This window comes from Colletotrichum tamarilloi (assembly GCF_030869305.1).
Source record: "Colletotrichum tamarilloi strain Tom-12 chromosome Unknown Scaffold_21.1, whole genome shotgun sequence".
NCBI lineage: Eukaryota > Fungi > Ascomycota > Sordariomycetes > Glomerellales > Glomerellaceae > Colletotrichum > Colletotrichum tamarilloi.
Genome location: NW_026849404.1, coordinates 162,901 through 189,605, shown reverse-complemented (window position 1 = coordinate 189,605; position 26,705 = coordinate 162,901). Strand labels below are relative to the sequence as shown.

At 51.3% G+C, this 26,705-nt stretch overlaps 12 protein-coding genes across 12 annotated transcripts; 5 read left to right on the top strand and 7 right to left on the bottom strand.

Moving 5' to 3' along the window:
- Nucleotides 1-1,446: 1,446 nt before the first annotated feature.
- On the top strand, nt 1,447-2,521 carry CTAM01_07061 (tetraspanin; the record flags this gene model as incomplete). The annotated part of the gene is made up of 4 exons (XM_060523086.1): nt 1,447-1,479; nt 1,563-1,591; nt 1,644-2,142; nt 2,207-2,521. 4 exons carry the CDS (start codon nt 1,447-1,449, stop codon nt 2,519-2,521), a joined length of 876 nt encoding a protein of 291 aa, XP_060382217.1.
- A 411-nt stretch (nt 2,522-2,932) lies between these two features.
- On the bottom strand, nt 2,933-3,994 carry CTAM01_07060 (HpcH/HpaI aldolase; the record flags this gene model as incomplete). Its single annotated transcript, XM_060523085.1, has 5 exons — nt 2,933-3,110; nt 3,191-3,253; nt 3,327-3,466; nt 3,551-3,682; nt 3,764-3,994. The coding sequence occupies 5 exons, from the start codon at nt 3,992-3,994 to the stop codon at nt 2,933-2,935; spliced, it is 744 nt and encodes a 247-aa protein (XP_060382216.1).
- A 616-nt stretch (nt 3,995-4,610) lies between these two features.
- On the top strand, nt 4,611-6,892 carry CTAM01_07059 (pantothenate transporter liz1; the record flags this gene model as incomplete). Its single annotated transcript, XM_060523084.1, has 11 exons — nt 4,611-4,659; nt 4,724-4,835; nt 4,889-5,148; nt 5,236-5,462; nt 5,543-5,588; nt 5,647-5,783; nt 6,025-6,109; nt 6,167-6,271; nt 6,339-6,500; nt 6,579-6,694; nt 6,764-6,892. 11 exons carry the CDS (start codon nt 4,611-4,613, stop codon nt 6,890-6,892), a joined length of 1,428 nt encoding a protein of 475 aa, XP_060382215.1.
- A 510-nt stretch (nt 6,893-7,402) lies between these two features.
- Nucleotides 7,403-9,061, top strand: CTAM01_07058 (cytochrome P450; the record flags this gene model as incomplete). The annotated part of the gene is made up of 1 exon (XM_060523083.1): nt 7,403-9,061. The coding sequence occupies one exon, from the start codon at nt 7,403-7,405 to the stop codon at nt 9,059-9,061; it is 1,659 nt and encodes a 552-aa protein (XP_060382214.1).
- A 782-nt stretch (nt 9,062-9,843) lies between these two features.
- On the top strand, nt 9,844-11,634 carry CTAM01_07057 (uncharacterized protein; the record flags this gene model as incomplete). Its single annotated transcript, XM_060523082.1, has 1 exon — nt 9,844-11,634. One exon carries the CDS (start codon nt 9,844-9,846, stop codon nt 11,632-11,634), a length of 1,791 nt encoding a protein of 596 aa, XP_060382213.1.
- Nucleotides 11,635-12,026: 392 nt separating this feature from the next.
- Nucleotides 12,027-12,853, bottom strand: CTAM01_07056 (uncharacterized protein; the record flags this gene model as incomplete). The annotated part of the gene is made up of 3 exons (XM_060523081.1): nt 12,027-12,344; nt 12,443-12,508; nt 12,575-12,853. The coding sequence occupies 3 exons, from the start codon at nt 12,851-12,853 to the stop codon at nt 12,027-12,029; spliced, it is 663 nt and encodes a 220-aa protein (XP_060382212.1).
- Nucleotides 12,854-13,017: 164 nt separating this feature from the next.
- Nucleotides 13,018-14,350, bottom strand: CTAM01_07055 (uncharacterized protein; the record flags this gene model as incomplete). Its single annotated transcript, XM_060523080.1, has 4 exons — nt 13,018-13,572; nt 13,635-13,767; nt 13,820-13,863; nt 13,976-14,350. The coding sequence occupies 4 exons, from the start codon at nt 14,348-14,350 to the stop codon at nt 13,018-13,020; spliced, it is 1,107 nt and encodes a 368-aa protein (XP_060382211.1).
- A 1,537-nt stretch (nt 14,351-15,887) lies between these two features.
- CTAM01_07054 (uncharacterized protein) lies at nt 15,888-16,838 on the bottom strand (the record flags this gene model as incomplete). The annotated part of the gene is made up of 2 exons (XM_060523079.1): nt 15,888-16,326; nt 16,798-16,838. 2 exons carry the CDS (start codon nt 16,836-16,838, stop codon nt 15,888-15,890), a joined length of 480 nt encoding a protein of 159 aa, XP_060382210.1.
- A 1,083-nt stretch (nt 16,839-17,921) lies between these two features.
- Nucleotides 17,922-19,481, bottom strand: CTAM01_07053 (uncharacterized protein; the record flags this gene model as incomplete). The annotated part of the gene is made up of 3 exons (XM_060523078.1): nt 17,922-18,881; nt 18,936-19,202; nt 19,347-19,481. 3 exons carry the CDS (start codon nt 19,479-19,481, stop codon nt 17,922-17,924), a joined length of 1,362 nt encoding a protein of 453 aa, XP_060382209.1.
- Nucleotides 19,482-19,823: 342 nt separating this feature from the next.
- On the bottom strand, nt 19,824-21,305 carry CTAM01_07052 (glucan 1,3-beta-glucosidase; the record flags this gene model as incomplete). The annotated part of the gene is made up of 1 exon (XM_060523077.1): nt 19,824-21,305. One exon carries the CDS (start codon nt 21,303-21,305, stop codon nt 19,824-19,826), a length of 1,482 nt encoding a protein of 493 aa, XP_060382208.1.
- Nucleotides 21,306-21,887: 582 nt separating this feature from the next.
- CTAM01_07051 (C6 zinc finger domain-containing protein) lies at nt 21,888-23,831 on the bottom strand (the record flags this gene model as incomplete). The annotated part of the gene is made up of 1 exon (XM_060523076.1): nt 21,888-23,831. The coding sequence occupies one exon, from the start codon at nt 23,829-23,831 to the stop codon at nt 21,888-21,890; it is 1,944 nt and encodes a 647-aa protein (XP_060382207.1).
- Nucleotides 23,832-24,538: 707 nt separating this feature from the next.
- Nucleotides 24,539-26,273, top strand: CTAM01_07050 (maltose permease; the record flags this gene model as incomplete). Its single annotated transcript, XM_060523075.1, has 4 exons — nt 24,539-24,720; nt 24,778-24,840; nt 24,918-25,614; nt 25,674-26,273. The coding sequence occupies 4 exons, from the start codon at nt 24,539-24,541 to the stop codon at nt 26,271-26,273; spliced, it is 1,542 nt and encodes a 513-aa protein (XP_060382206.1).
- Nucleotides 26,274-26,705: the final 432 nt, after the last annotated feature.

Here is a 26,705-nt window from a genome sequence, read left to right as displayed (position 1 = left end):
CAAGCTCTCCGCCTCGTAGACTGTGTCCTCTAAGGACCGTCACTTTAGGTAGTAGACAGATACAACTTATAAGCATCGGGCCTGGTATCTACCTCAAGTAGTAACATATCGGCCGACGGAAAGGCCTTTAGGCGGGCGAGACCGTTTGGAAATGTCTCAGTCCTTATTCCTGTCTGCGGCCGCAAACGATATCATGAGCCTGGGGATTTAACGCATTCCTCATCAAACATTGGCAGGCGAACCAAATGCAGCTCGGAGGGTTATTGACCTGGCGATGCATGTGCGAAAAAAAAGCACTATCGAGAGGGCTAACGCAAACGCACGGAGCACTACTGCAAGGGTAACAAGCATCTCGATGGGGCCATGGAGGAGTCTGGACGGGCAGCTAGACAGCTTCCCGAAAGCTGCCTCCCTGCCGCTGGCGTCATCATCAGCTTACCCTACACTCCGTCAAAGACTGATTGATGCGCGCGAGGAGTCTGCCTGACTGACTGCCTGCCTGTATGCCTCCCTCGTCGCCAGGAAGAGAGTGAGGAGGTTGGAGTCGAATCCATCGTCCGACACACCGCCAAAAGGCTGTACGTGGACAGCGCGGCACCGACAGAAAACAATCAGTTCTGTCGCGTCATTTGATGGACGAATGCACGGGATACATTCAGGACAACACACCTCGCCTTCGACACTCGGGTCAGAAATAGCTGGAAGGACGTTGGATCGGCATTGGAGGGTTGCGGGATGGGCGGCCTGCGCCTCCGTGAATGCGGTCGCTGGTCGTACGGCATGCGGGGTCCAACAGTCTCTCGCAGATTCGCGCACACACTTCTTCTGTTTCTTCTCTGGATGGCACACTGACACACTGGTGTTGGGCCTCCAGCATTGGTGTGTCCATCTGGTGCTACACGGCAACATCCAGTCATCCAGGGTGTTCCCAAGACCAGATTCACCCAGTCTGTAGAGATGACTGGTCCCTCGTACGAAAGTGCCTCCAGCCTATGGCGTGCTGGAGTTTGAGGGAATAAGCTTCTCGGAGGGTTGAGCCATGACGTCGAAAGACTGCGGCAAAGTTCTTTTGGGAAGATTTGGGATGACTGGATGCTGTCTGGCGTCGGTGCTTGTGGGCGCTTGCTCGCTGCCAACGCTGCTGGTGCCGCAAATGGGCATGTTCGATTTTGGCCGCATCAAGCAGCTTCCCACCCAGCGCAGCGATCGGCACCTTTGGGTCCCTTGGGGTCTCCTTGGAGGGGCGACGAACGGCGCCACACCCTCCCTCTTCCCGTTTTTCTTCTTCCCAACTCTCGCTCTCTTTCTTTCGTCTATTACTTATTCACATGTGAAGCCAGACGCCTTCTCATCAATGTTCATACACTGATTGCTAAACAAATTCTATTCCAACGGTCGGAAGCGATCTGGTGTTGTTGCGCGCTCGTTCGTCTTCAAAAGCTCATCATGGGGGTCAATCCAGGCGTAGTGTTTCTACTGGTAAGCCCCACGGCCGGCATCCACTAACACCATTTGAAACCGTGAACGATATCAGGTAATATCTAACCAAAATACTTCTACAGATCTGTATCGGACTGCTGACGACGGCCATGTGAGTTCTCAAACATCACCGACCGCAAATTTCTCTGCTAATCATTTCACAGCGTCGTTCACGTAACGAGCACCAATCTCGCCCTTCCCATCTCGCCGTTCTTGTCTCTGCTTCCGATTCTGCTACCCATCCTCGGCACTATCAACGCATTTTACTACCCGCGCCTGCTATTCAATGCGAGCAACTCTCTCGCTCGGACCGAGCAGCTGTTTCCTACCATTATCCAGACACTTCAAGGCATCTTGACCACCGCTGTCGCCGTTATCCTGTTGCAAACCGCTCTTCCCGGCGATGGCCTAAACTGCGCCCTGTCTACCAGCTGGCAGCGCATGTTTGTCGCCAAGGATGAGTCGACCATCAGGCGCATCCAGGATAGCCTTAATTGCTGTGGCCTGAACAGCGTCAAGGACCGCGGTTGGCCATTCGGTGCTAATGCCCGGTGCGCCGAAATTACTGGTCGAGATACTGCCTGCATCGGACCGTGGAGGGACGCAACGGTGCGGAATTCCTCCATCGACTTAGGCATCGTCATCACCGTGGGTGTGCTACAGGTATGTCCGATATAGATATATAGCAGGCCACAGCCGTTCCGGGCTAATCAGACATTCGTCACAGGTTCTGACGCTGCTCTTTATGCAGAGTGCCAGCAACTGGAGACACGCATGGTGGGCGCAACCCTGGAGCCACCTCTCAGAGCGTCCTATCGAAGAGCGCCAGCGCAGACCTCTTCTCACTGCTACAATCTCCACGCACTCAGCGCATGACAGTGGTGAGGAATCTGAAGACATTGTGAGATACAGCGACCTGAACCCTCATTATGGCACCACGGGAGAGGGACAACGGGGCCGTATTCGCACTGGATCCAACAGGACTGAGCCCTCTTCGCTCAGAAATGTCGAAAATGCCGAAAACGCATGGAGAGACGTGTAGTTCTCATGCCCCACGCCTTCATCGATCCAAAAATCCCTACACCTTACCAACGACGACACGATTCTCCTTCAAAAATCATTTTACCCTCTTTTGCATTGCGAGCGAGAATGGTTTGCTACCCGGGATTTGGAAGCCGGGGAATAGTTCGGCGGAGTTCGGGTTTGGCCGGTTTGTGTTTTAGTGGCCATAGTCTTTTTTTTTCTAGGAGGGTTCCCTTGTCTGCCTTTTCTTCTTTGGGGTTGGCTCAAATAACTATTGGAGTTGGTTCGAAATTTCGTTCATTGACGCCGCTTGTTTTGACATGCCTGCGAGTAAAAGAGCTAGATCACGGCCTGCCATTGTGAACCTGAGGTCGATGGTTTGAGCGAATTACCGCATCGACACGACGGAACACCGACGCGAAGGAACCACTTACCGAATAGTATCATGCCGTTTCGCCAGTGCCTCCAGGAGGTCTGGTCTCGGTTCCAGCCCGCCGAGTCCCACGAACACCTTTCGTCCATCTACGCTCGCCTTCTCTGCTGCCTTGGCGATTTTGGCAACGGTAGAGTGGAAGATTTCCGAGTCATATTGCCCAGGGACTGCGAGCCTGGGATAACCAAACGTCAGCTTCAGTCTCGAAATGTCATACATCGGTCCTCTTCTACGGCAGAATAGGGGTTGACCTACTCCATGCAGAGATCTGCGCAGCCGACGAACAAGGCATCGATGCCCGGCACGGCGGCGATGGCTCTGTGATTTTGATTAACCCCAACAACTCCCACATGGGATTCTTCTCCCGTTGTGTGAGACTGTGGGTACTCACTCTACGTTTTCAACACCTTCTCTGATCTCGATCATGGCCATGATGAGGACATCGTCGTTGACCACCTCGGCGATGGCCGCGTAGGATAGCGTCGTCGTGTACTGGGTCATTGCTGTGACAATGGGTACGGAGTAGTGGCCCTACATATGATCCTCATGTGTAAGCCTAAAGTTTCGTCGCACTTTCACTGCAGGGTACAGGTCAGGCGGGAAATGGCAACGCACAAGAGGTGGGAACTTTGATGCGTTGACGCACATTTTTGCTTGCTTGACGGTGTTTACGTACGGTACGATGATGGCTTGGGGCCCCGGAGTCGAGGCAGCGGGAGATCCATTCGGGGGCGCACGTTGGGACGACTACAGTTGGTGTGATGCTTTTTCTTTTGCCATGGTCAGTACCTACGTCAGGGTAGGTTTCTCTGACTGGCCTTACCCAACATTCAGACATGAGACTGCGATATCCTTCATGGTCTCCATGCTAATGGCCATGTGCTCGAGGTTCATGAGCACGGCCGAGTAGCCTGCGCGCTTGGCGACGAGGGGCATCTCGGTGGAGAAGGCGACGCGGAGGCCAAAGGAGTGGGCGAGTTTGTTTTGGAGCATGAGGTTTGGGCGGCAGGCTTCGCGGGCGAGGGTGAGTTGCTGTGAGTGGTTTGTGGGCGAGGACATGTTGGGCAGTTGGGAGGGGGGTTGGCTGCGTGGATGGTGTACGAGAGGACGCGTGTGATGTCTTGGGGATGTCGAGATGCTGGAAACTTGATTCTCAAGGGAATGATTTGGTATAAGCGATGTTTGATGGTGTTGCGGGTAGGTTTACTTGATCAAAGAATGGTATCGAGAAAGTTAGCAGCTTGCGTCTGGATAATCTGAGTTGCACTGGTCTCTGACAAGCTTGAGACGGTCCTGACTTACACCACCCCGCCTATCCCATCATCCCGAAAGTCAGCTCCCAGCGCCCGATTTACTGGCTGGAGCGGATGGTCCTTATCCGGGAGTGGCAGGTATGGCTACCAATCAACTTGTGTCCCTAGTGCCGTGATGGCGGAAACTGACTAGAGCGGAATAGGAACGCGCTTTGGTTCGAAAGCTGGATTTCGGCATCTTGGTTTGCGCCACTCCTGGCTGGGTAAGTTCAGCACTGGGTTGTGTTCGGTTCGTCGGTGGCTAACTTGATGAAGTGGATGAAATACGTTGATCAGAGCAACTTCACGAACGCATGTAAGTTGATCAACTCTGCGATGGAGGTGAAAATGGGGCTTGCTAGAATCTCACAGACATCAGCGGGATGAAAGAGGACTTGGATATTCAAGAAAACGAGTACACTTACATGCTCAGTAAGTTGCTTCCTGAAACGATGAGAGGCAAGTACTTGGTGGGTGCGGACTGACAGAGCAACAGTGTACTACACCATTGCCTTTGCTATCATGCAAATCCCGTCAAACTTGATCGCACTCAAGATCCGTCCTCACTACTGCATCGTGTTCTGCGAACTGGGATGGACGGCTTTTACGTATGTCAGAATTTGAGATAGCATGGATCGAGAACATTGCTCATTATATACAGCTTCGCCCAAGCCGCGGCCCAGAGCAGCAACCACATGTACGCCTTCCGCTTCATGATCGGTCTCTTCGAATCCGGCTTCTCGCCCATCATCATCTTCCTCCTTGAATCTTGGTACACCAAGCCCGAGCTCGCGAAGCGCGTGGCCGTCTGGCACATTGCGGGATTCTTTGGACAGGCGACGTCTGGATTCTTGCAGGCTGGGATCCACAAGTCTTTGAACGGGCATCTGGGGATGGCGGGTTGGAGATGGATGTATATCGGTAAGTGCCCCTCAAATCCTGGGGTACGAGACTTGGTTGGCTCTTGGCAGTCGGGAGAGAAAGTAAGCTGATCCAGTGAGAACGCAGTTTGCGGCTGTATGTCACTTCCCGTTGCTCTCTCCGTGTGGTGGCTGCTTCCTGATTACCCGCATAACACGACCGCGTGGTATATCACGGAAGAGGACAAGCAAATTGCGATGCAGCGCGCGGCGAAGCAGGGTAAGGCGGAGATCACGGGAGTTGTGGACATGAAGCTACTCAAGCGCATGTTTGGGAACTGGCGATGGTGGATCTTGTGCTTGATGTATATCTTCGTAAGTTGCCCGCCATCCTCGAAGCCGTTGAGGTCCCTCGTATTGTATGTCGACCTCTCTTACACTTACTTGTTTGACAGTACGGCAACTCGTGTCAGGCCAACAACTACTTTGCCATCTACCTTCGTACGACGAGCCCCTCCCAGTTTCTCACGTTCATTAAACATCGACTGACACGATGTAGGCGAGAACGGATACAGTGTCACACAACGTAACGTCATCCCGGCGTGCGTCAACCTCGTCACTATAGTCACGGACTTTGCGTGGGGCTTCATGTCGGACCTGACCGGCAACAGAACCTTGTGGATCATTGGTCCTCTTGTAAGTGACGCCCCCGTTCTAGAAGTCTTTGGCGAGGTTTGCTGACGGGCGGCGGGCAATCCCAGATGAGCACAACTGTTGTTGGCTCTTCAATACTTACAGCGTATTCGCCGACGGATGCTGCGCGAGTAGCCCGGTTTCTTCCTCGTGTCTTGTGATTATGTTACGGCTGTTCTTTGGGTAGGACAGCGTTGGGGTGCATATGCTAGCAAAGTAAGTGGTGAAACTAACTGCAATACAGACGTGGGCGAATGAGGTGAACAATGGGAACGCGGAAGAGCGTGCCTTGACTATCTCCAGCATGAATGGACTATTCTACGCGACCAGTGAGTCAAACCTAAGGGGCAACAGACCTTTTCCTCGCCAATTGACTAACGATGTAGACTCTTTCTTGCCTATTCTCATCTTCCCGCAGACCATGGCACCCACCTTTGAGCAAGGCTTCCCCTCTATCCTATCATTCGCGCTCGCGGCCGTGATTTTAGTCCGTAAGTTCCCCTATTTTAACAACCCCAAGTGCGACCTTCAGGACAAACTGACAGGGAACCCTTCCAGTCATTGCGGATTTCTTGCACAAGCGTCAGCTGCGACAAGAAGCAAAAGCTGCTGGCGAACAGTCTGCTTCCGAAACTGTCGTGGAGGGAGAAGTGAACAAGAAGGAGAAGGAAATGGAGGGAAGACTTTCTGGGGATATCGAGCTAGTTAGGAACTCTTCCAGTATCATTTGACTAGCAAAGGTTGGAGGCGTAAACCCAGGATTGGACGTGCGTGGTGCGCTGACAAACAGCGTCGCAGACAAGGAAGATATGCACGGATTCTATACCGCCTCTCTGCCTGGAGGCACTGGCGCATACGACTTTAGTAAGAGCACCTTCCCCGCGGACATTGTAAAAATGGGTATCATGTGGCAGGTACAGCCAATCTGGGCTACGCAGGGCTTGAGCCTGCATGCCAAGCAGTTTGCGGAGAGATTCAAATAGGAAGAGATTGCCGATTACATGCGGGACGTGGCTGCTCCCGCGATGGAGGGCATGGCTACCGATAAGTATGGGAAGCCAAATTCACCTGGCGGATACCTCGCCGATGCGTTCTCTGATGTTGTTGGATGAAGGGAGATCACGAAGCGCGCCTGAGAGGGGAAGTTGACTTGGCTGCTGTTGTGCTTCAATACGTATGCGCTGTTACGCTCCGGGGAAAGAGCGACAGCGGACTATCATCTATCATCGGCCAATTAGACATGCTGTGTTTGCACTAGATATTATCATGATATCAGTAAACAAGTTTTGCGAATTGCCTCCATTCCTGACCAATTATATGACCTCAGTATGCTGATGGCTGAAGTGATATGTTCAGTCGTCCACGTGTGGCTGTGTTACACGAAATGTGAGTGAGAAATAAGGCTCTTGACACGAGAACTTAATCTCTCCTCATACGTATGATTTGCATATAATGTTTCACAACACGGAGAGTAAACGACCCGCGTCGAACGAGAGGCTGTTACTACCGCCTCCCAAGGGCGGATATTTGAACTCCCTTTCCCTTCATGTTTTGTATTATCTAACCACTTCTTTAACCTACACTGAGTCATTAACTAAAGGAAATTCATCAAGAAACTCACTATGGAATCTCTCGGCGGCAAGTATGCATCTTCGGCCTGTACGTCGATGTCTATGGTCTTGCTCGTATTCACCTTCATCTCTATTGTCCTCTATCTACTAGTCTCCCACATTCGGCAAAACTCACAGCTAAATATGAAGAAGACCCTTTCTTTACCCCCAGGACCGCCTCGATTGCCAATTTTCGGAAATTTCTTCAATGCGCCAGAGGTATGCTTCAACTGGTTGACCCATTACCAATGGAAGTACTTGTACGGACCAATCATGCATTATGAAAAGGGAGGCCAGTCTCACATCGTCCTTACAACGGTCGAAGCGGCTCACGATCTTTTGAACAAGCGAGCAAGCAATTATTCAGGACGCACATTCAGTCCTTACGCAGGAGAGCTCGTTTGTAACAACTACAACATTCTCTTTCTACAGTACGATACCCAGTTCCGGCTCCATCAACGGCTCCATGCTAAGGGACTCAACCCTCGCTCCGTGGCGCCGTACCATCCTCTGATAGAGTTGGAATCGCTTCAGCTGCTGAACGATCTGTTGTCAGAGATACAAGAGAAAAGCAGCGAGAAGCAAATGGGAGCTGCTGTAAACCCTCACTGGCACTTCCGACGCGCAGCCACCAGCAACGTGAGCATGATAGCTTGGGGCTATCGGCTGCTGAGAGGCAATCCCGAGCATGAAGCACAAATCAAATTCTTCGACGTCGCCCCGACCTCGGTAGTCTTGAAGACTACGCAAACATGGTACGATATCTTCCCTTGGCTAAAACATCTTCCTTACGCCATTTCTCCGTGGAAACGGGCAGCAAAGGTCCTCTTCGAGCGCGAGGAGGCTCATTACTTGGGCAATTTTCGCAGCGCACTCAAAAGACCTGGTTATAACCTGAGCAAACAAATTGCCGACAGCACTGATACCTCGGATATGGGCATGTGCGAGACCGAGCAGGCGTGGGTTGTTGGAACGTTGACATTAGCCAACGGTGATACCAGCGTCGCCACTCTGTGTTGGTTCGTCGTTGCCATGTTGACGTATCCGCATGTCTTTGGCAAGGCTCAGGCCATGATCGATGAAGTCGTTGGTCATAATCGCTTGCCTGCTTTCGAAGACCGGGAGAAGCTGCCATATGTCGACGCGATGATCGAGGAAGTCATGCGGTGGCGACCTATCCTACCAGCTGGGCTGGACCATGCGGCCGTTGAGGAAGATGAGTACAAGGGATATAGAATTCCGGCGGGAGCGACGATAATTCACTCCCAGTGGGCGATTACGCGGGACAAAGAGGTGTATGGCGCGGACTGCGACGACTTCAGGCCGGAGAGATGGATCGAGAATGGAGACCTACCCAGGACCGCCTTTGGATACGGAAGACGACTTTGCCCAGGCAGGCATGTAGGCAGAGAAGGTCTATGGATATTGTTTGCCCGGCTCATTTGGGCATTTCGTCTTGAGCAAACAACGGATCCGGTCACACTGAAGAAGAAAGTGGTTGATCCGATGTCCATGATGCCGGCGGGCTTCGTTATTGGGCCAAATCCTTTTGAAGCATTGTTCATTCCTAGGGGTCCATGGGTTGCGGGCCTTGTACATCAAGATCTTCAAAGTGCAGAGAAGGATGTTGGAAAGATCATGGAGCAGGTGGACACGGATAAGAGGCTCTAGTTGCTTCAAGATGAGTTGCAAGTGGTCTTGGCTTACCGAAGATTGTGGGTGTGTCATTTTTAACTCGTTTTCACATCGTTTGATTGCTTTCATTCTCCATCCTAGCTTATCTATCAACCACAAGATGATAGAAAGCGACAAAGGCCCAAACAATTACTAGGTCTTAACGATTGGTGTACCATCCTTAGCCGCTAGCATTGACAGTTGCGGGGTGCATTGAAGCAATTTGGATGTATGTCTTCCCCATGGGGTGAGAGTGGTCCTTGTTTGATGTTGGCCCGATTTTCCGGCTCAATTGAACCGAGATATTGAGTGCCGCTGACGGCCGAGCTGTGGAAGCGTTGATTCGGAATGAGTGGCTCGGGCAACCATTTGACGTTCAGCGACAACTATTCGGGTACCCACTTTGCCGAGTCTAGGTAGGTGTTATTACTCCTCCAATGGCAGTCGGACGTCGGAGGGTGTGCCGTGGTTGCGTGACATCAGGCAAACCGCCCGTGTCATTTACTGAGCTGTAAACCTGGAGAGACTGCGGCATCAAGACAATGAGCCTGGCAACGACGGAAACGGAGTGGACTAACGGGAGTTCGGACTGAGTTGAGGCAATTAAAGTGAACGGCGTCAACAAGCCTGTGTGCGTATAGACAAAGTCAGTATAATCTAGTAGCTACTTATACAGCTCATTCCTCGGTCAATCCAGGTAGGTTTAAGTGATTCAAGGACAACAGCACGGGTTGAAACGTCCATATTACTCATCAAAGGTGTCTCGAAAGGCCGAAATTATGAAGTTTCTCAACCTTCTCTCAGCGTCTTTCGCTCTTTCTAGTGCCTTCTTGACACAAGCGGCCCGGCCCTTGGAAAATCTTGGCCGAGGCGTCGTTGCTGTGCGCGCAAGCGACGAAGCCATCTTGGTCACCTGGCGTCTTCTTGGACTGGATCCATCAGGAATCGGCTTCAACGTCTATCGTGACACGGCGACTTCCCCGACAAAACTCAACGACAAGATCCTCACGAGCGGCACCAATTTCCTTGATTTTACCGCTAATCCGGATGAAATCAATACCTACTTCGTACGGCCCGTCATTGACGGCAAAGAACAAGATGCTAGCGGATCTTTCAGTCTACCTGCCAAGAATGCGGTCGAGCCGGTTGTCCGGATCCCTATCCGCAGCGGTGGCGCTGTCAAATTCGTCTGGGTTGGTGATCTTGACGGAGACGGCGAGTGGGACTTTGTTCTCGACAGACAGACTTCACCCCAGACTATTGAGGCTTACACCGGTAATGGGACTTTTCTCTGGGAAGTCAATCTTGGTCCAAATAGCGAGAATCAAAACAACATAGAGCCGGGATCATCGACAATTGACGTTGGCCATTGGGATGGTGTCACTGTTTTCGACTTCGACAGTGACGGACGCGCCGAAGTTGCGATTCGTATTGCCAATGGAGTTGTGTTTGGGGACGGGAAGACATTCGGCGATGGGGAAACGAATAACCACCAGTCCATGGCTATTCTTGACGGGCGCACGGGAGCTCTTCGCGCCTTCGCCCCAGTTCCTACGGATTACATTGACGACGGACCGCTCGCCGCCCGCCTCGGTGCCGGGTTTCTGGACGGAGAGACACCTCATCTCGTTGCGTACATGAAGAACCGCATTGGGTCTGGTGATTTCAACTTGATGTATGTGACCTGGACCTTTGACGGCACATCTCTGAAGCAGAAGTGGAAGTGGAACCGGGGCGACAAAAATTTCCCCGACGGGCATAACACGCGCATCATTGATCTCGACGGGAACGGAAAGGATGAGGTCCTTGAGATCGGCTTTGCCTTGAATGGAGATGGCACGGAGAGGTACACCCTCGGGGATCAGGGTATCATCCACGGCGATCGATTCCATCTCGCCAAGATTGACATGGATCGTAAAGGGCTTCAGGGGTACGGCGTGCAGCAGCGAAACCCAGATCTGATCTACGAGTACTACTACGATGGCTCATCTGGCGAGATCATCTGGAAGCACGTCGGCAACAACGTGACCGACGTTGCCCGCGGCATGGTCGGTGACATTGACCCAACCCATCCGGGCATGGAAGTATGGTCGTTCTCAGGAGTTTACAACGCCAAAGAGAATGAGCTCACAGAGTCGGACACTGAGCTCGCCCCTTGGCCCCATCTTGGCCTTTGGTGGGATGGGGACGAGCTGCTCGAACTTTTCAATGATGGAAAGTTTGAGAAGTGGGATTGGGAGAAGCCTAGCGCCTCCAGCAGTCTCCCTCGCATCTTGAGAGTCAGCGACTTTGGCGGAGTCACTGCCGGGAGATATCCCAACTTCATTGGTGACATTCTCGGCGACTGGAGAGAGGAAGTCATTGTCACCAATGAAGCTTCCGATGAGTTGCTCATCTTCACAACGGACAAGCCGAGCGATATCCGCTTGTATACTCTGGCTCATAATCCTGCATACCGCAATGCAATGACTCTGAAGGGATACATGCAATCTCATCACGTTGACTACTATCTTGGAAAAGACATGAAGACACCACCGCAGCCGAAGATTCGATATACATTCGCTGGGTAGAGGGAATTACAAAAAGGGTGAAGTGAGAATTATGACCGACATAGGTACTTCTCGCCATTGGGTCCGAATTGATTCCTCGTTTTCTGTTGGTCTACTGGTGTGTGAGGAGGTATGAAGATTCCTAACATAGGTCGTGAATGTGTCCGCCTATAGCCCAATACGATATTTTCTGGTGTTTCAATCTGTCATTACGCTTTGGTAAAGTTCCTGAAGTCATCGATGCCCATCCTTCTCCGTCTTGCTTATGTGTCCCAAGATCGGAAATTCGTTGCCTTGAGAGACATGCAGAGCGAACTAAAGGAAAGGGTGATATCTCAATCACAGCCATTTTTGACTCTTACAAATAATCGTGAAGATGTGACTAAGGCAACATTTTGACATTACAATATATCCTACATGACCTGACTGGATTTATCAATAGACACGCCCTGAAATCTGTGGTAAGCCATTGTTGGGCGTGTCGGTGATGAATAGGATGTAGTCTGCACTCCATTCTCGAGCTGCAGTCCCTGTATGATCTGTTGTGGGACGATGTTGTTCGCTTCCTCGAGCCGAGCCTTCCTGGCAAGCCAAGTTAAGGTTGGCTTCAATGCCCACATGATGAAAGCCACAGCCGACGCCAAGACTGTGAAACACAACACAGGATGCCCAAAAACGAGACCAGCCTGCATAATGGTCCCTGCCACGGCGAAAGGCGATATGAACTGCAACTAAACATCGCACGTTGCAGTCAGTACGTACTTATTTTGAGTCTTTTCTCAAGCAAAAAATGGTGCAGGCTACTTGATGTGCAAGTCGGGAAGCTTACTATTGTGACGTTCCAGTATTGCAGGACGATTGCGCGGTTATCCCCAACTGCAACATGGAGACCGAGCTGCCGAGAACATTTTGTTAACTCGCGAACGGAATGACGAATGGTATGGGTTGGATCTCGACATACTTTCTTTTCGAACCTTTCGACTTTGACTTTAAGTTCCTCCATTTCTTCTCGGATCGCCATAAGTTCATCTAGAGATCGACTGATCTCGTAGAGTGAGTCATTCATGTGATTGAGTCCATCTTCGCTCGATTGACACACGATACGGCTGGCGTCCTGGTCGAAAAACTTATTCCATGCCTTGATTGTCTTAGTGAGAAGGAGAATCCATTGGATAACAAGGTCACTAGTTTGTCCAAGCCATGCCTCACTTGCTTCAATGGCGTACGATTCACCTCGCATGGTGCCAAGTGAGGACTCTCTCCGAGTCAAAGGTATGTGCGGACTAGAGAGCTTGTATACGCTTATGTTAGCAATGAACGGGTCACATATGGTACATCAAGGTACAAAATCATGGCACGGAGTGATGACTCTTGACGATTCGGGTTGTGATCCAGGACAGACCATCATACACATATACTGTAGATATCGAGGAATGGTGGGATTTTGCCACTTACATATTCGTCAATCATGTCTTTCAGCTTAAAAAGGACATTCATCCAATGCTGAGTGATCCTTGCGACGTGAAACTTTACTACCAAAAGAAAGTATTCACGCGGATCCGTGACCGACACATTGTCAGCTGTTAAATTTGCAATGCTAAGTGCGTCAAGTTCGCAACTAGTCATATCTAGGTCAGGATATGGGTCGGCGACATAAAACGGTAGCAAGTATTCGTTGTTTGGGTCGCTATCGTCTTCAAAGTAAGAATCCATGAGGCCGATTGCTGTCCAGTGAGATGTATCACGTCCAGTAACACAGATAGAAGTTTGAGCCTCGTGTAAGTAGTCCGAGCCATGTGCGATCCGGCCCGACCTTGCAGCGCCTGGTAGAAAGGATAAATCTGTGGACTTGCGTAAAGGTAGACCGTCCCCAGTAACGCGCTGATCTCTTCGTGGAGAGGGTTCCCTTTTCCAGACGGGGTAAGCCAAGTGGAACTCCAGAGTGAAGCCACCGTCAATCTGTTTATTACCGTGAGCAACACGAAAAGCTACGTCTTATGAATTCTTGGGAATGGTCTCACCACAGTGTCAAGGCCGATGGATGTTTTGGCTGTGAGATGCTTGAACATGAAGTCTCTGATGACTGGGGCTTGGTGATCAGGGGCTCTGACAGCTAGAACTCCAAGTGTCCATTGACAGGGGTTGTTGATACAGCTGATATTGAGTCAATTACCGCACGATTGCACCTCTTCGGGCAGGCTCTTACATCTTGCGGGTATCAGCATTTGAAATATCCTTTTTACCGATTGGCTAAAGAAGAATTAGTACAGAAATACTGATATGACATTGGAGCACGAATAAAAGGAGCAGAGTTGATGCCAAGGTCAGTCTCCAATCCTCAAAGATCTGAGTCAATTCTCACCTGTGAATCGAGGTGGCGATCGAAATCCAAAAGTGAGAGCGATCCATTATAACTCCTTGGTTTGTTTGAGAGATCTCGATCATGAAGCCATGCTGCCAAGTTACTTGGCATTTCGAAATTGCCTTCGCAGATTCTTCTCAAGATCGTTTCGTCGAGAACATTTTGGAAGACTGGCAACTCGTACTCAAGCCGAGGTGAATAGTCAGGGATATTGAGGAAGGTGGAGAGGAGACTAGGGTTTGTTCCTTCATCTTCAAAGCGTCTTTGGTCTTTGGTGTGTAAATCAATGCGGGAGATCTCGGGGTTCCGTCTTGTCATTGGACGATTCCACTGGACAGGTCGACGTGGGAACGGCCGTGATGCTGCTCGATCCATTGTGAAAACGTCATTTTCAGGTGATTACGCTGCAAGTATATCTGTTTCTCCATGACTCGAGAATCATTCCTGAGATGTGAGGAATTATAGCCATATTTAAGTCCGGAGTGGGCAGAAGCCAACCAAGCCAGTCATTGCCCGATGAAAAAGATCGTCCGGATTCTCTTTCCTCTCAGCGGCTCAGTTCAATCCAAAAAGAGGGTTGTCCAACCGATGCAGAAGCATCTTGGTGTATCTGAATGCATTTTCGCAATCTCTTTAGCCAATCAGGTTCACTACGAACGCGGTGCAGAACCTGCGCCACCATCCCTGCTGCCTTTGCTGCATTCGTTCCCGAAACCCAACCCGTTGGGCATGATCGCGAGCGTTGAGAGGCACCAATAGGCTTGATGTTGTCGAAAGGTGTGCCCTTCATGCAGTTCTGATTGCTTGAAATACTTGCGGGTGTTACCGACAGCCCTGAGAAAATTAAGCGGTGCATTGGCCGAATTAATACTCGGACATCTTCTTACGCCTCATATTTAACGGTGAGGAGAGCCGAGTTTTCGGCAGCTTTCAACTTCGAAGGCAGCGACTTGCTGATTCTTCATTTGTCTGATCTTGAGCATGACTCTAGTCAAGGCGAACAAGGCAGCCGCGCTAACATTCATTGCGACGAACGGAACTCTTCCACGACATCTTCGAAATTGACGCGCATGCTTAAGTGGCATATGTCAGCTTTCTTCCGATGCTGCTATTTGTTCTCGTAGTACCCCATGACACCCTGAACTTGCGCCTTTTATTAATTACCAATGAAGTCTGGGTTCACAAGGAACTAGCGCCATTGCTTTCTCTCATCTTGATATTACCTATGAATCTGGCTCTGCTTGATTTTGTGTTTTTGACAGTTTTAGGTTTCCTAGCCATGAATAGGAAACATAGTGGCAAGAGCTGTTCCAAGGCGCCTATGACGGATTGCTTCATCAACCTAAGCTAGTGACTCGTCTTGTTCCAGAGTCTCAGGCGCTCGCCAGTGTCAGACTGCCTAAAAAGTCCAGGCAAGAGAATCAGGACGTGAAACCTGTGACATGGAAGCAGCGCAACCTTCGGGAACTTGCATGGTTGGACATCGGCAGCCCTGGGGTACTGGGCCAATACCTGAATGCATGATGCCGCGCCATCATCTCGCAGTCGTCGGAAGGACATGTATGCAACTGTCATGTATAGTATAAGGTGCATTAGTTGATTAGCTACGACAAAAGTGTGTTGTGGAATGCATATCGTAGCCAAGTTGAGGTGGGACATGTTAAGACTCGCAACATTGCCTTGACAGGAGACCATCGGACCCACGCGCACTACCTGCGGGATCGGCCGAAGACTGTTAGCGCAGCGCCACTTAAACGCTGCATTCCAATGCAAATTCACCCGATATCTTTTGCCGGTCCTGTCTACTCTATTTGAACAACGCCTCTAAATGACTAAGGTATAATGCGTGGATAAATGAGAGGCAGAGTGCCTTCGGACTTTCCCCAAATGTGGGATGTCCTTCTGCCAAATTTCAAGAGTGTGCTTTCGAGGGGACAGTCGTTGCTGGAGTCGCCGCTCGTCTCTCATTAAATCCCTGCTCATCCCACTCAGCATAGCATGCTTCAGCCCACCCTGCTTCATTCCACCTTTGCTCGTCCTCTTGCACCATCGTATCCAAGACGCCAGCGCATGATAATGGTGAGGTGAGTAAATGATTCCTAATGCCTTGATGGAACACGACTTTATCGGTGTATATAAGCCACCAAAGCTCTCCCGGCCGTGAATTACACTGGTGTGTGGCATGGAAGAAGTCAGGTCTCAAGCAGGAGATCGGACTAGCGACGACAAGTAAAGATACGTTGTTGACCTCAAATTCTGATTTTCGCGACCGGGCAATACGCGCAGCGCGGGCAACCACATGCGCCGCAGCTCTCATGACGGATAGCGTTGCCAGTTTGCCCGCAACGACACTACATTAGCCACTGGTGAGCATTGTTCAGCAATGAGAGATTCGAGACAACTAACACAGGTCCAAATATATACTTGCTTCCTTTTTGGTCCTCGTTGGAAGATCCCGGTCCACAGCCAGTCCGTGCCACCAGGGTCGTCGACACCTAGGGGTCTTGCGTTCTCCGGAGGACAATGGCGGTGCTCTAAAAGACTACACGATACAGCATAATGGGTGATGCTGTCGCCGAGTGGACTTTCAAGCGAGAAGTCGACGACGTCCAGAACAGTCTCATTGATAGGTATCGTATCACTGCCATGGCCGCCTTCCCGATATATGGCACCTTGACATAAGATCGAGATATGGTCTTCTTGATCATGACCTGAGGCAGAAGAGGGCACGGGCCCTTCCCCAACAACAGGCGAGCCGTTACTGATCACGATTGGGAGGGTCAGTCATCAGACGCCTGGCAAGGGTTCGCAAGCAATCTTACGCTGCTATCAGAGAGCTCTGAGCGCTCTTGACGTTCTGCATCTTTGACCTGTCGACTGACGGCTCGCTTGCTACGTCTTGAACGGGTACAGAGAGCTTTCAGTCGCAGACATTCATCAAAGAACGATATCGGAGTATTCGGAGGTAAATAGTTGTGCGAAACGAAAATTACCTTGCATGGGCCTATGGCATGGCTTGAAACTTGCATGTTGAAGCCCCAACGTCCCAAGTGGGGGACTCAACGCATCCTTATAGACAAGCTGTGGCAGAGAGTCGCACAGCGCAAGCCCTTCAGGTCCAAGGAGGTTTAAATTGGAGCAAACAGAAAACTTGTATCGGTAAATGGACTTTTGCACAGAACATTGCTGTTTGATGCGCCGGCCAATTCGTAAAAGAAAGTTCCCTGTGTATACGGTACCTATGATAAAGTTCATGCTTGCTAGGGCCCTCCAGCTCTTGTAGCATGGACTGGCCCCTTTTCTTCCTTCAATAATGCTAGACGGGATTAGCTTATCATGATATCCAGCTAAGCAAGCCTTAGCGTACTCAAGAAAGGTCACCGAGTGTTCATGGCAGCTGGCACGGGACGTCAAATAGAGGATGAAGCAAGGAAGCTATCGTGTACAGCAGAATCTGGCGATTTGATTATTCGGGCTATCCTAGGGGCACAACAAGTTGAGGAATGATTCCCAAATGGCAATAGTCTCGCTGTTCGTGTTGAGAATCCCCCTCATCTAACAACAACATTCAATAGGGCAAGGCCTAAATCTTACGATCATCTTGATGGGGAATCCTGGGCAGAGGCCTACGTGCTAGCAGCCATCGTTCTCAGGGGGTGATTTGATTCAAATTGGCGAGATGGAACCCTGCCACAACGCTGCGCAGCCTAAATCTACCTACTACTGACGCCTGAACGACCATGCAAAGTCAGCTTGAACGCCATCTCACCAGCCATCCGACGGCGTCGCAAGGTACGTACGGAGGACACATCAAATTGCGCATCTTCTCGGTCCGAATGGCGCTAGACCTCTGAGCAAAAGTCCTCAAAGGGGGAAAGTCAGAGAAAAGCGGGAGATGGATGTATTAGGATCATCCGGCATTTGATGGAATGTCTACTTCAGAAGACTAGTCCTGGTAGGACTTCTTTGCTACCCAAGATTGAGCCTGGTAGGCATTGGCTGTGAGTGCCTTGACGTCAAACCCATACAATGCTTTCTTGCCCCTGACCTTCTCCCCTTGGAGTGTTATTTCTCCACAAACCTCGCTGCATTCTAGAAACTCAAATCCCGAACTCTTCGTGACTTCAACGATTTCGTTGAGCGATAGTTGAACAAACGGACCAGTGCCCCATAGCAAGGGCCCATGATTGATCCAGTATCCACCAGGTCTCAGTAGCATGTGAATTGTTTCCAAGTAGGCCATAAAGTTTCTTGCTGTATCGATAAAGAAGTGTGTAACGATCGCATCGTAGTGTCCGTACTGTGTCGTAAAGCTGGTGGTGAAGTCACCTTCGACAAGTAAGACTGCGCTAGCATTCACCCGTCGGTCTGGAAATAAGATGGATCGCATCATGTCATCAGTTGTTGCATGATGCGACCAGCTGTCAATAAACGGGTGTAACGAGGTCGACTCCACTTCGGGATGAGCCTCCAAAAACCGGGTGACGACATTCATGAAGGAGGACCACTCGTTGCTTGTCACTTCAAAGCCTCCCAAACCGGCAATTTCGTGGGCAAGACGGCCCAAACCTGAACCGGGAAGCAAGGCCCGAACATTTGAACGGTTGCCGTCGGGGAAGAGGGATTGAAGCGTGCTGATGAGGCAGGGAAATGCATCGTCCCGCTCTCCATGCCCAGGGAGGGACCAGTCCCGCACGAAGTGTTTGAGGGCCTGGGAAACGCTGGTCTTGTCGGCGAGTTGGCCGGCCTCATCTTTTGCCTTGCTATGCCGTGCAAGGTCATCGTGCGAGAGTCCGTAATAGCTGAGTGCGGTCTCCACGATTTCATCGCACAGTGCTTGGTTAACATCAAGGAGCTGCTCTATCCTATGGAACTTATTCGAGTAGCCAACTGTTGTCTCCAAAACCTAGGGACAAATCAGAAAGTGACAACATCAAGGTCTCCTGACGGACACACTCACCTTCTTCTGGGCTTTCGTGACGTGCTTGTACAGTCCCTTCAAGCGATCGACTTCCGCCATTTGCCTAGACTTGTACCTTGAGAAGCCAAACAGAGCCTCGAGTAACCGATGACGGGGGTGATTGGTGTCCCACTTGCCATGGTGTTTGCTCAAACGCTTTAATAAGTGCTTTTTCTCCTGGATATGCCGTGGACTCATCTCATCCGAGGCATTACCAACGGTTACCGTCACTTGATGTATTAGCTCAACAAACGGAGCGCCTTGCATCTACATCATATGATCATTAGCGTTCATGGAAGATGAGCCTATCACTACCCGTCCGTTGTGATCTTCAGTTGGACAAAGAGCCCTGCTGGGACTTGGGCCAACGGCAAGCAACATCACACGGCTGCGGCACGGGTTTCCACTCACAGTCGGGGCGGCGATTCCAACGTCCTCCGCAGCGTCCATCCTTTCGGCCGGTTCTCTGCTATGGGTATCTGCAGATATGACACGGAAAGTCAATTGAGATATGATGAAGTAAGAAAGGGAAATTAAGGCGCGCATGACTGCTGATGATGTTGAGATTGTGTAGCGTGGCAAGGTATTCCCTAGTCGAAAATAATTTGAGAAGTTAACTATCAAGAGTGGCTTCACTTCTATCGGCTGCAATTTTCATTACTTTGAATGTGGGCGATTCGGATTTAAACAAGCGTTGTGAAAACATAGATGAGTGAGTAGGTACCTTGATGGCCGCCAAGCCCAAGAGGTGGATAATATTTGCAGCCAACAAACAAAATCTTGTGGCTTAGCATGGTAGTCTTGTGCAAGAGATCCTACGTTTTCTCCCAAGATCCCTTCAATGTCCATATTTCACATGCAATCGTCTATCTTCAGAGTCGAATTCCATCATGTGTAGCCATTAGTCCCATTCGTGAGTTTCCCATTTGCTGTCACCGCATCCTCCTTCAAATACTCGTTCAAGCGATCGCGCGTCTTGCAGTTCTCCAACGCAAAGCTAGCCGCTAGCTCCTCGAGCTCATCTTCCGTCTTGCCCTTGAACAGCTCCGCAAACTCCCAACCGGCGTACTCGCTCATTAAGCACTCCCGTACCACACGCTCCACCTGCCTGTCAAAGTTCCACACCTTGGGGTACTTCTTCTTAAGCAAGTGCGCGGGAATTTGCTTCTTCAGCTTCTCGATAAACGGCGCGTAGACCTCGTTGTCGATGGCGCTCTTGTCTGCGCAACCCCAAAAGTCAAGACCGTTCCGTTGCTTCTTTTCAACAAATGGCTGGATGAGGCGCATGTACGGGCTCTCCGGGTCAAGGTAGACCATGCCTTGGTAGCCGATATCCTTGTACAACCAGATGCTCCATGAGATGCCGTCGAACTCCCGGTATATGGCGAGCTGCTCCTTAAGCAACGCGAAGCGCTTCTCGTTGGTCGCCTCGGCGTCGGGATCCGTCTTCGGGTTCTGGTAGACGGGACCCCACTCGCCGTTCCAGATGGGTACACCGGCCTTTTGCATGAATTCCACCTTACGCTTAAGACTTGTGCGCAGCTTCTCCTTCTGTTCAGATGTGCCGTCGTACTGCTCGGGAAGGGGAAAGCCCATCATGCTGTAGTCGTGGCAGCTGTAGACACTGTTGGGCAGTGTCTTTTCTGGTGAGAAGGCAGAGAAGTCCATAGCGTAGGTGTTGCCATCCAGGAAGAGGATGTGGTCGGGGTCGATAGCGCGGATCGCCTTCTCGGCGCGCTCGTACCATGCGATGAGGCGAGTGTGCTCAGGGTCTGCTGGCTCATTCAGGGGGTTGTATCCCGCAATGACCTTGTTGCCGGCGTAGTGACGGGCGAGAGCCTCCCATAATTGAATTGCGCGATCCTGGAAGTCTTTAAACTCCCAGAAAAGTGCTCTGCTGATTCCTGAGTCGCTGTGCCAGTCCTGGTTTTGCCCACCTTGCACCGCATGGAGGTCCAGGATGACATAGATGTTGTACTTGGCGCAAATATTGACGAGGCGATCGAGAAGGTCAAAGCCGGTCTGCTTAATTACGCTCGGGTTGTCGTCATCCTGAAAATGACGGTAGTTGAAGGGTATCCTCAAGCAGTTGAGACCAAGCTGTGCGTACAAGGCGGCGTCAGCCTCTGTAAAGAAATGGTGGATGAGACGGTTGAAGAAGAAGTCGGCTTTTTCCTTGCCTAGTACTTCTTCCAAGGCAGCGCGATGTTCGTGCTCGTGACCGGCGTACCCGGTGATGAAGTTCTCCATGTTGAGCATGCCACCGAGGCCAGCGCCCTTGAGGATGACTTCATTGTCATTCTCGTCGACAATCTTAGTTCCCTTGACGCGAAGCATCGTGAGAGGGGGGTTAGATGTGGCGGCCGACATTATGAGCGGATGTGAGGTTCTAGGTTTGGGGATATGATGTTGCTGATTGTCGGTCTTTCTGAGGACGGTTCTTTATACCCATCAGCATCGTGACCAAGACTACATAGTGGACCGATTTGATAAGTATGGCCCAATCACGAAATCGTATCGAGGCTCTGTTCTGCTGTCATCGCGCATGGCTAAGTGAGCGTCCGGCTGCCCCCCTCACCGTCTCAAGAGCGACACTCCGCGAAGGTGGGTTGATGTGGGGCTTGCCTTAAAACACATTCTCCATCAATCCCGCATGTGAATCAGCCCGACTGGACCGACTAGAGTCTGGGGTACAGCGATTTGCGCATGAGGTGGAGCTAGACTCTGACCGATGAGGCGCCAGGAGCTGCCGATTGACATTCGTGGGAGTCTTCGCTCTGTGTCGACCAAGTGACAACATGACTTTCCCACAACATTTCCCGGTTCCACGTTGTGTCAAGCGGAGTATCGATCGAGTTACATTTAGCCTGAGTGAATCGATGTAGTATTGTCGGTAGTCAGCTCCAAGACCCTTGATGGACAAAGATCAAGACATCCGACAAACAGCCTCGACTAAACCCGTAAACGATAAGCCGATGGGGATGGTGCCGAGATCATCCCACATGCCTTGTCCAAGACGCGACGAACAAGCTCCATCTCGCGCGTTTCGCACTCCCAAAATGCAAGTAGATCAACCACCTCTCCTACGGCGCCATACCAATCATTTGGTAGGGAATGTCTACCTTCAGTACCACTAGACTGGGTGAGCAATGCTGCCGCAACCAACACCAGAGCGCTTCGAGAGCAGGATCGCATCATGGGCAGCGTCCCATGATGGCGATGTCTGTACCCTAGACGATTAATGGCGAGTCGATAAGCATGGTTTTCGAGACCTTTTTGAGCCAACAATTCCACACTTGGAGTAAGAACCTCGCCAGCGAACTCGGGGTTCGCCCCAAGTGCGTCGAGGAAAGCGGTAGTAAATGGCCAGTATATCACCTCATAAAGGTTCACCGCGTGACCTCGGAGCACGAATCTGCACACATCATCCTCTTCCGGAGGCTCGGCGAATGAGAGACTGGAAGGAAGCGAGCTTATCCACTCTTGTGCTTGCTCCTCGTACTGCGGCACTGCCGCGGCCATTGCCGCGAGGTATGCTTGGCGCGTGGGATGTTCTTTCTGAAGGCCCACCATCTCGGCACTAATCCGAGAGGCAAGCCTTCTGAGAGAGATTTCGGCCAAGTAGAAGTACCATGATGTTCTCTCGCGAGCCAGACGCGGATCCGTTGCCGCCTCAACTTCTGCCCTAGGCGCTGGCGGCGTCGGGAAGAAGGGCGGGTAAAATGCCAATTCCTGATCGCTGAGTGAGAAGTCTGGGAGGTAGAGATCCCCTCGCATCTCTCGCTCGGATTTCCATGAGGACCAGTAAACAGCCTGCTGCAGAGTGTCGATGGAGTAAACCCGTGACTCGTCGCCCGACTCAACGTTTCTATGATAGCGCTGCTGGGCCTCGGGGGTAAGAAACGAAAATTGCTGACAACTAGCTAGCGCCTGCACGAAGTACCTCCACGCCTTGACAGGCTGGAATACGCACATCATGTAGACTCCTGAAAGAAACAGACATTGAGCCGCAATAATGTCATCCGACGACAGTAAAATTCCTAGTCGCTTCTGCGCGGCTTGGAAGAAAGCTTGAGCATCGCTGTGGGCTGCGGAGCCCAGCATCGTCTCCTGGCTGGGCCCAAAAGGTGTGGCCAGAGAACCTAATGCGCAGATCAGGAGAGAAAGGCAGGACTCAGCCGACCAGTTGATCCCTTCAAGTACGGTATGTGAGACCATTTTTCGCGTTGCTGTCTCGTCGAGAATCGGATTCTTGACATGGACGTAGCTGAAGAAACTATCGAGCAAGTCGTTGATTCGTCGGGGCTCAAGGTCGAGAGCGCCGATGAGGGACATTGGAGAATTCGCAGCTATCGAGATATGATCAACATGCAGAGTCATGTCTCCAGCATCAATGCCGTGGCTAATCTCCTCAAAGATGGCCCATGACAGGACATGTTCTGGCCTCGGAGGGAGGATCATCCCCATCTGGATAAGAGGCCCCACAGGAGGTGCTTCTATTGTCCGGTGCTCGACAGCGGCCTCGACCACTCGCGTTTTGTTGCTCGGTAGTCCATCAACTGTCACCGATCTCATCATCTCTTCCAGATCATCGAGTCTTTCCAAGATCTTTAGACTAGCCGGGTCGAAGCTGGACAGGTCTACGGGCGACTGGATGCAAGTAGCTCCAACCTTGAGGCAGAAAGAGCATGATGGCTTGAGATTGTCACATTTCGTTCTCCGAGCCCGGCATACTTGGCATGCCCTGACGGCTCTCTTCCGCTGATAGAATGCGGTTCCGCGTGCTGCTGGTCGGGTGTTGGTCTTGGACGTGGACTGTTCCGGCCGACTCCGGTCTAGGTCAGACGCGTCTGTGGCCGACGGCACGTGGCTATCCGGGGCAGATGGGTCTGTCATCAGGAGAAGGAAAGGATCGCCAGGCGTACAATGGCTCAAATTTGTGGGGGATGAATAACACTACTTCTGGGAGGCGGTTTGTGGGTTGCAATGAGATGTTGGATGAGGTGGAAAGCTGGAGAAAAGACGGGGGAAAGTGTCGCGGAGTGTCGCTTTTAATGTTCTTTCCTTCGCCGTCTGGAGATTCTTGCCGGGCTAGCCAGAAATGGATTGCGGGGAAAGTCTGGGGCTCCACAACAGCCCGAGGATACGTACCTACCGTTCCACGCTCTCGGATTTTCGAGGGCGGTGGTCTCGGCCCAACACGGAGGCGCGTGGACTGATTTTCTTCACGAGCCATTCCTTGACCTTGCCATATTGGGCGTTCGTTCACCTGGCTGTGGCTTGACCAGTCGCGGAATGTCGCTCATACGCCATCCGTCCTGTTGTCCTTGGACAAGGGGTTCAGCAAGAACTATCCGAATGACCTCAACACACTGAGGTTGCTCGGGATTATAGCACCATCACGAATAGGGTGTTCCAGCAACCTGACTGCCGGAAATGAGGAGTTGGCAAAGGATATAATCTCCAAGACTTCCCCAGATTTCCTGGTGATCATTCTTTTGTTCCCCAGTCTCCGCCGCTCCTCGACCCTGGTTAGCCATCTTCAGTTTCCACATCGAGTCACAATCAGAGTTTGTCACGTTCTGTGGCAAATCCCATCAAACATGGCAGAGAAGAACGACGTTTCGGATCACTTGGAAGCAAGTGTTTCCCACCATGATGCCAAGGGAATGGCCGTCGGTGCGACCAACCAGCAGGAGCATGATCTCACTGTTCGAGAAGTCTTCAAGAACCACAAAGCCATTGTCTGGTGGTGTTTCTACTGGGCGATGGCCGCAATTGGATGGTAAAACATACAGGATGACCTCAAAGACTCGCAATTGGCTGACCACGCGACTCTTAGGGGGTTCGATGCTCAGATTAACGGCGCCATGATTTCCGTCGCATCCTTCAGGAGAGACTTTGGGTACGGATCCACATTCAATCTCCTGGCCCAACCCACCATCCTCACAAAGTTGCAAAGACTAAATAGAGACTCAACAGATATGTACTCGACGGCGAAGCGATTCTCCCCGCGGATTGGCAGTCTGCCTTCAATATCATCAGCACCGTCGGTCAGTTCTTCGGAGGCTTTGCCTGCAGTTGGCTCGCAGATAGAATCGGACGCAAGAATTCCCTCCTAATCGGCGTCGTCATCTGCACTGGTGGCTGCGTCGGCGAGATCCTCTCAGATACCAGAGCAGCTTTCCTCTGCTCCAAGCTGATCCTCGGCCTGGGACTCGGTTTCTATCTTACGCTTGCACCCCTCGCATGCAGTGAGCTGGCTCCCGTCGCTCTTCGAGGATATGCCACAGCTGGTGTTAACTTGGGCATCGCCATTGGCCAGCTCTTGTCCAACGCTGTTGTCAAGGCCTTTGGAGAAAGATCCGATCGCTGGGCCTACCGTGGGCCCTTCGCCACCCAGCTCTTCTTCGTCCTTTTCCTCGCCGTTTTCTTGCCCTTCACGCCCGAGACCCCATGGTACCTTGCCCGCAAGGACAAACTCGAGCAAGCAGCAAAGTCACTCAAGAAACTATATGGACAAGACTACGACGTTAACGCCAGGCTATCTGGAATTGTGGCAACAATTGAGGAGGAGAACTTGAACCAAACACATGAGCTTGGATTTGTCGACTGCTTCAAGGGCACCAACCTTCTTCGGACAGGCATCTCAACAGGTGTCTTTCTTTGCCAGCACTTGGTAAGTATCCTTTCTCACCTAGACATTCTCGACTGTTTGCTGACTGAGTCTGCACAAAGGTTGGTATTATCTTTGTTCTCGGATATTCGACATACTTCTTCCAACTTGCCGGCCTCGACGTCTCGAAATCCTTCGACCTCGGCGTGGGCGTCACGGCTTGCGGCGTCCTTGGAAACATTGTCAGTTGGTTCGTCATCGAGTCCTTTGGCCGCCGGAAGATCTTCATCTCCGGCATGGGAGCCCTGACAACGCTCCTCCTACTCATCGGCATCATGGACGTCGTCCCAACTGATGCCGCAAAATGGGTACAAGCCGCCTGCACCGTCATTTACGCCTTTGTGTACTTCATGACCATTGGTGCCATGGCTTTTGCCATCCTAGGCGAGGCTTCCAGCTCTGTTCTGCGCGCAAAGACTATGGCTCTCGCTACCGCTACCCAAGCAATCTGTGGCTTGGCAATGAACTTCGCGATTCCTTACATGGTCAACCCGGATGAGGGCAACTTGAAGGGCAAGGTTGGATTCATCTTTGGTGGACTGGCGTTGATTGGTACTGTGGGAAGCTTCTTCTACGTCCCCGAACTCAAGGGCAAGACCTTTGATGAGATTGACCGTCTCTTCGTGGCGAAGGTACCACCGAGAAGAATGGGAAAGATGTAAGCTACTCGAAAGCCATTGAATCACAGTTAGTTATCATTGGAGCAGTGCAGTAAATTAATACACGGTAGAACGTGGTCTAATTATGACTGAACCAGTCCCGATCCCCTGTGACCGCTTGTAGGCGACTTCTATCTACTGGCTTTCGAGGCATTCCAAGTTGTTGGTATACACGTAGGCAGGTCAGACCTTTCGATCGCGACGAGGTCAATAGGTCGGTCTATTTCGCGCGTATTGGGTATGTAGAAGGGGAAGATCGTGGGCAGAGCCTGCGATCCCTCAGTGAGTGTAAGTAGGTGGAAGGGTCCGTCTGCACGGGCCCAAATTGCCTACCTGCCTCCCCTACCTAACTGTCTACCTATACCCCTTTTCTACCTCGATATCCAACACAAGTACCTATGTCTGATCGACTGTGAGGGCCTATCGGCTGCTTTT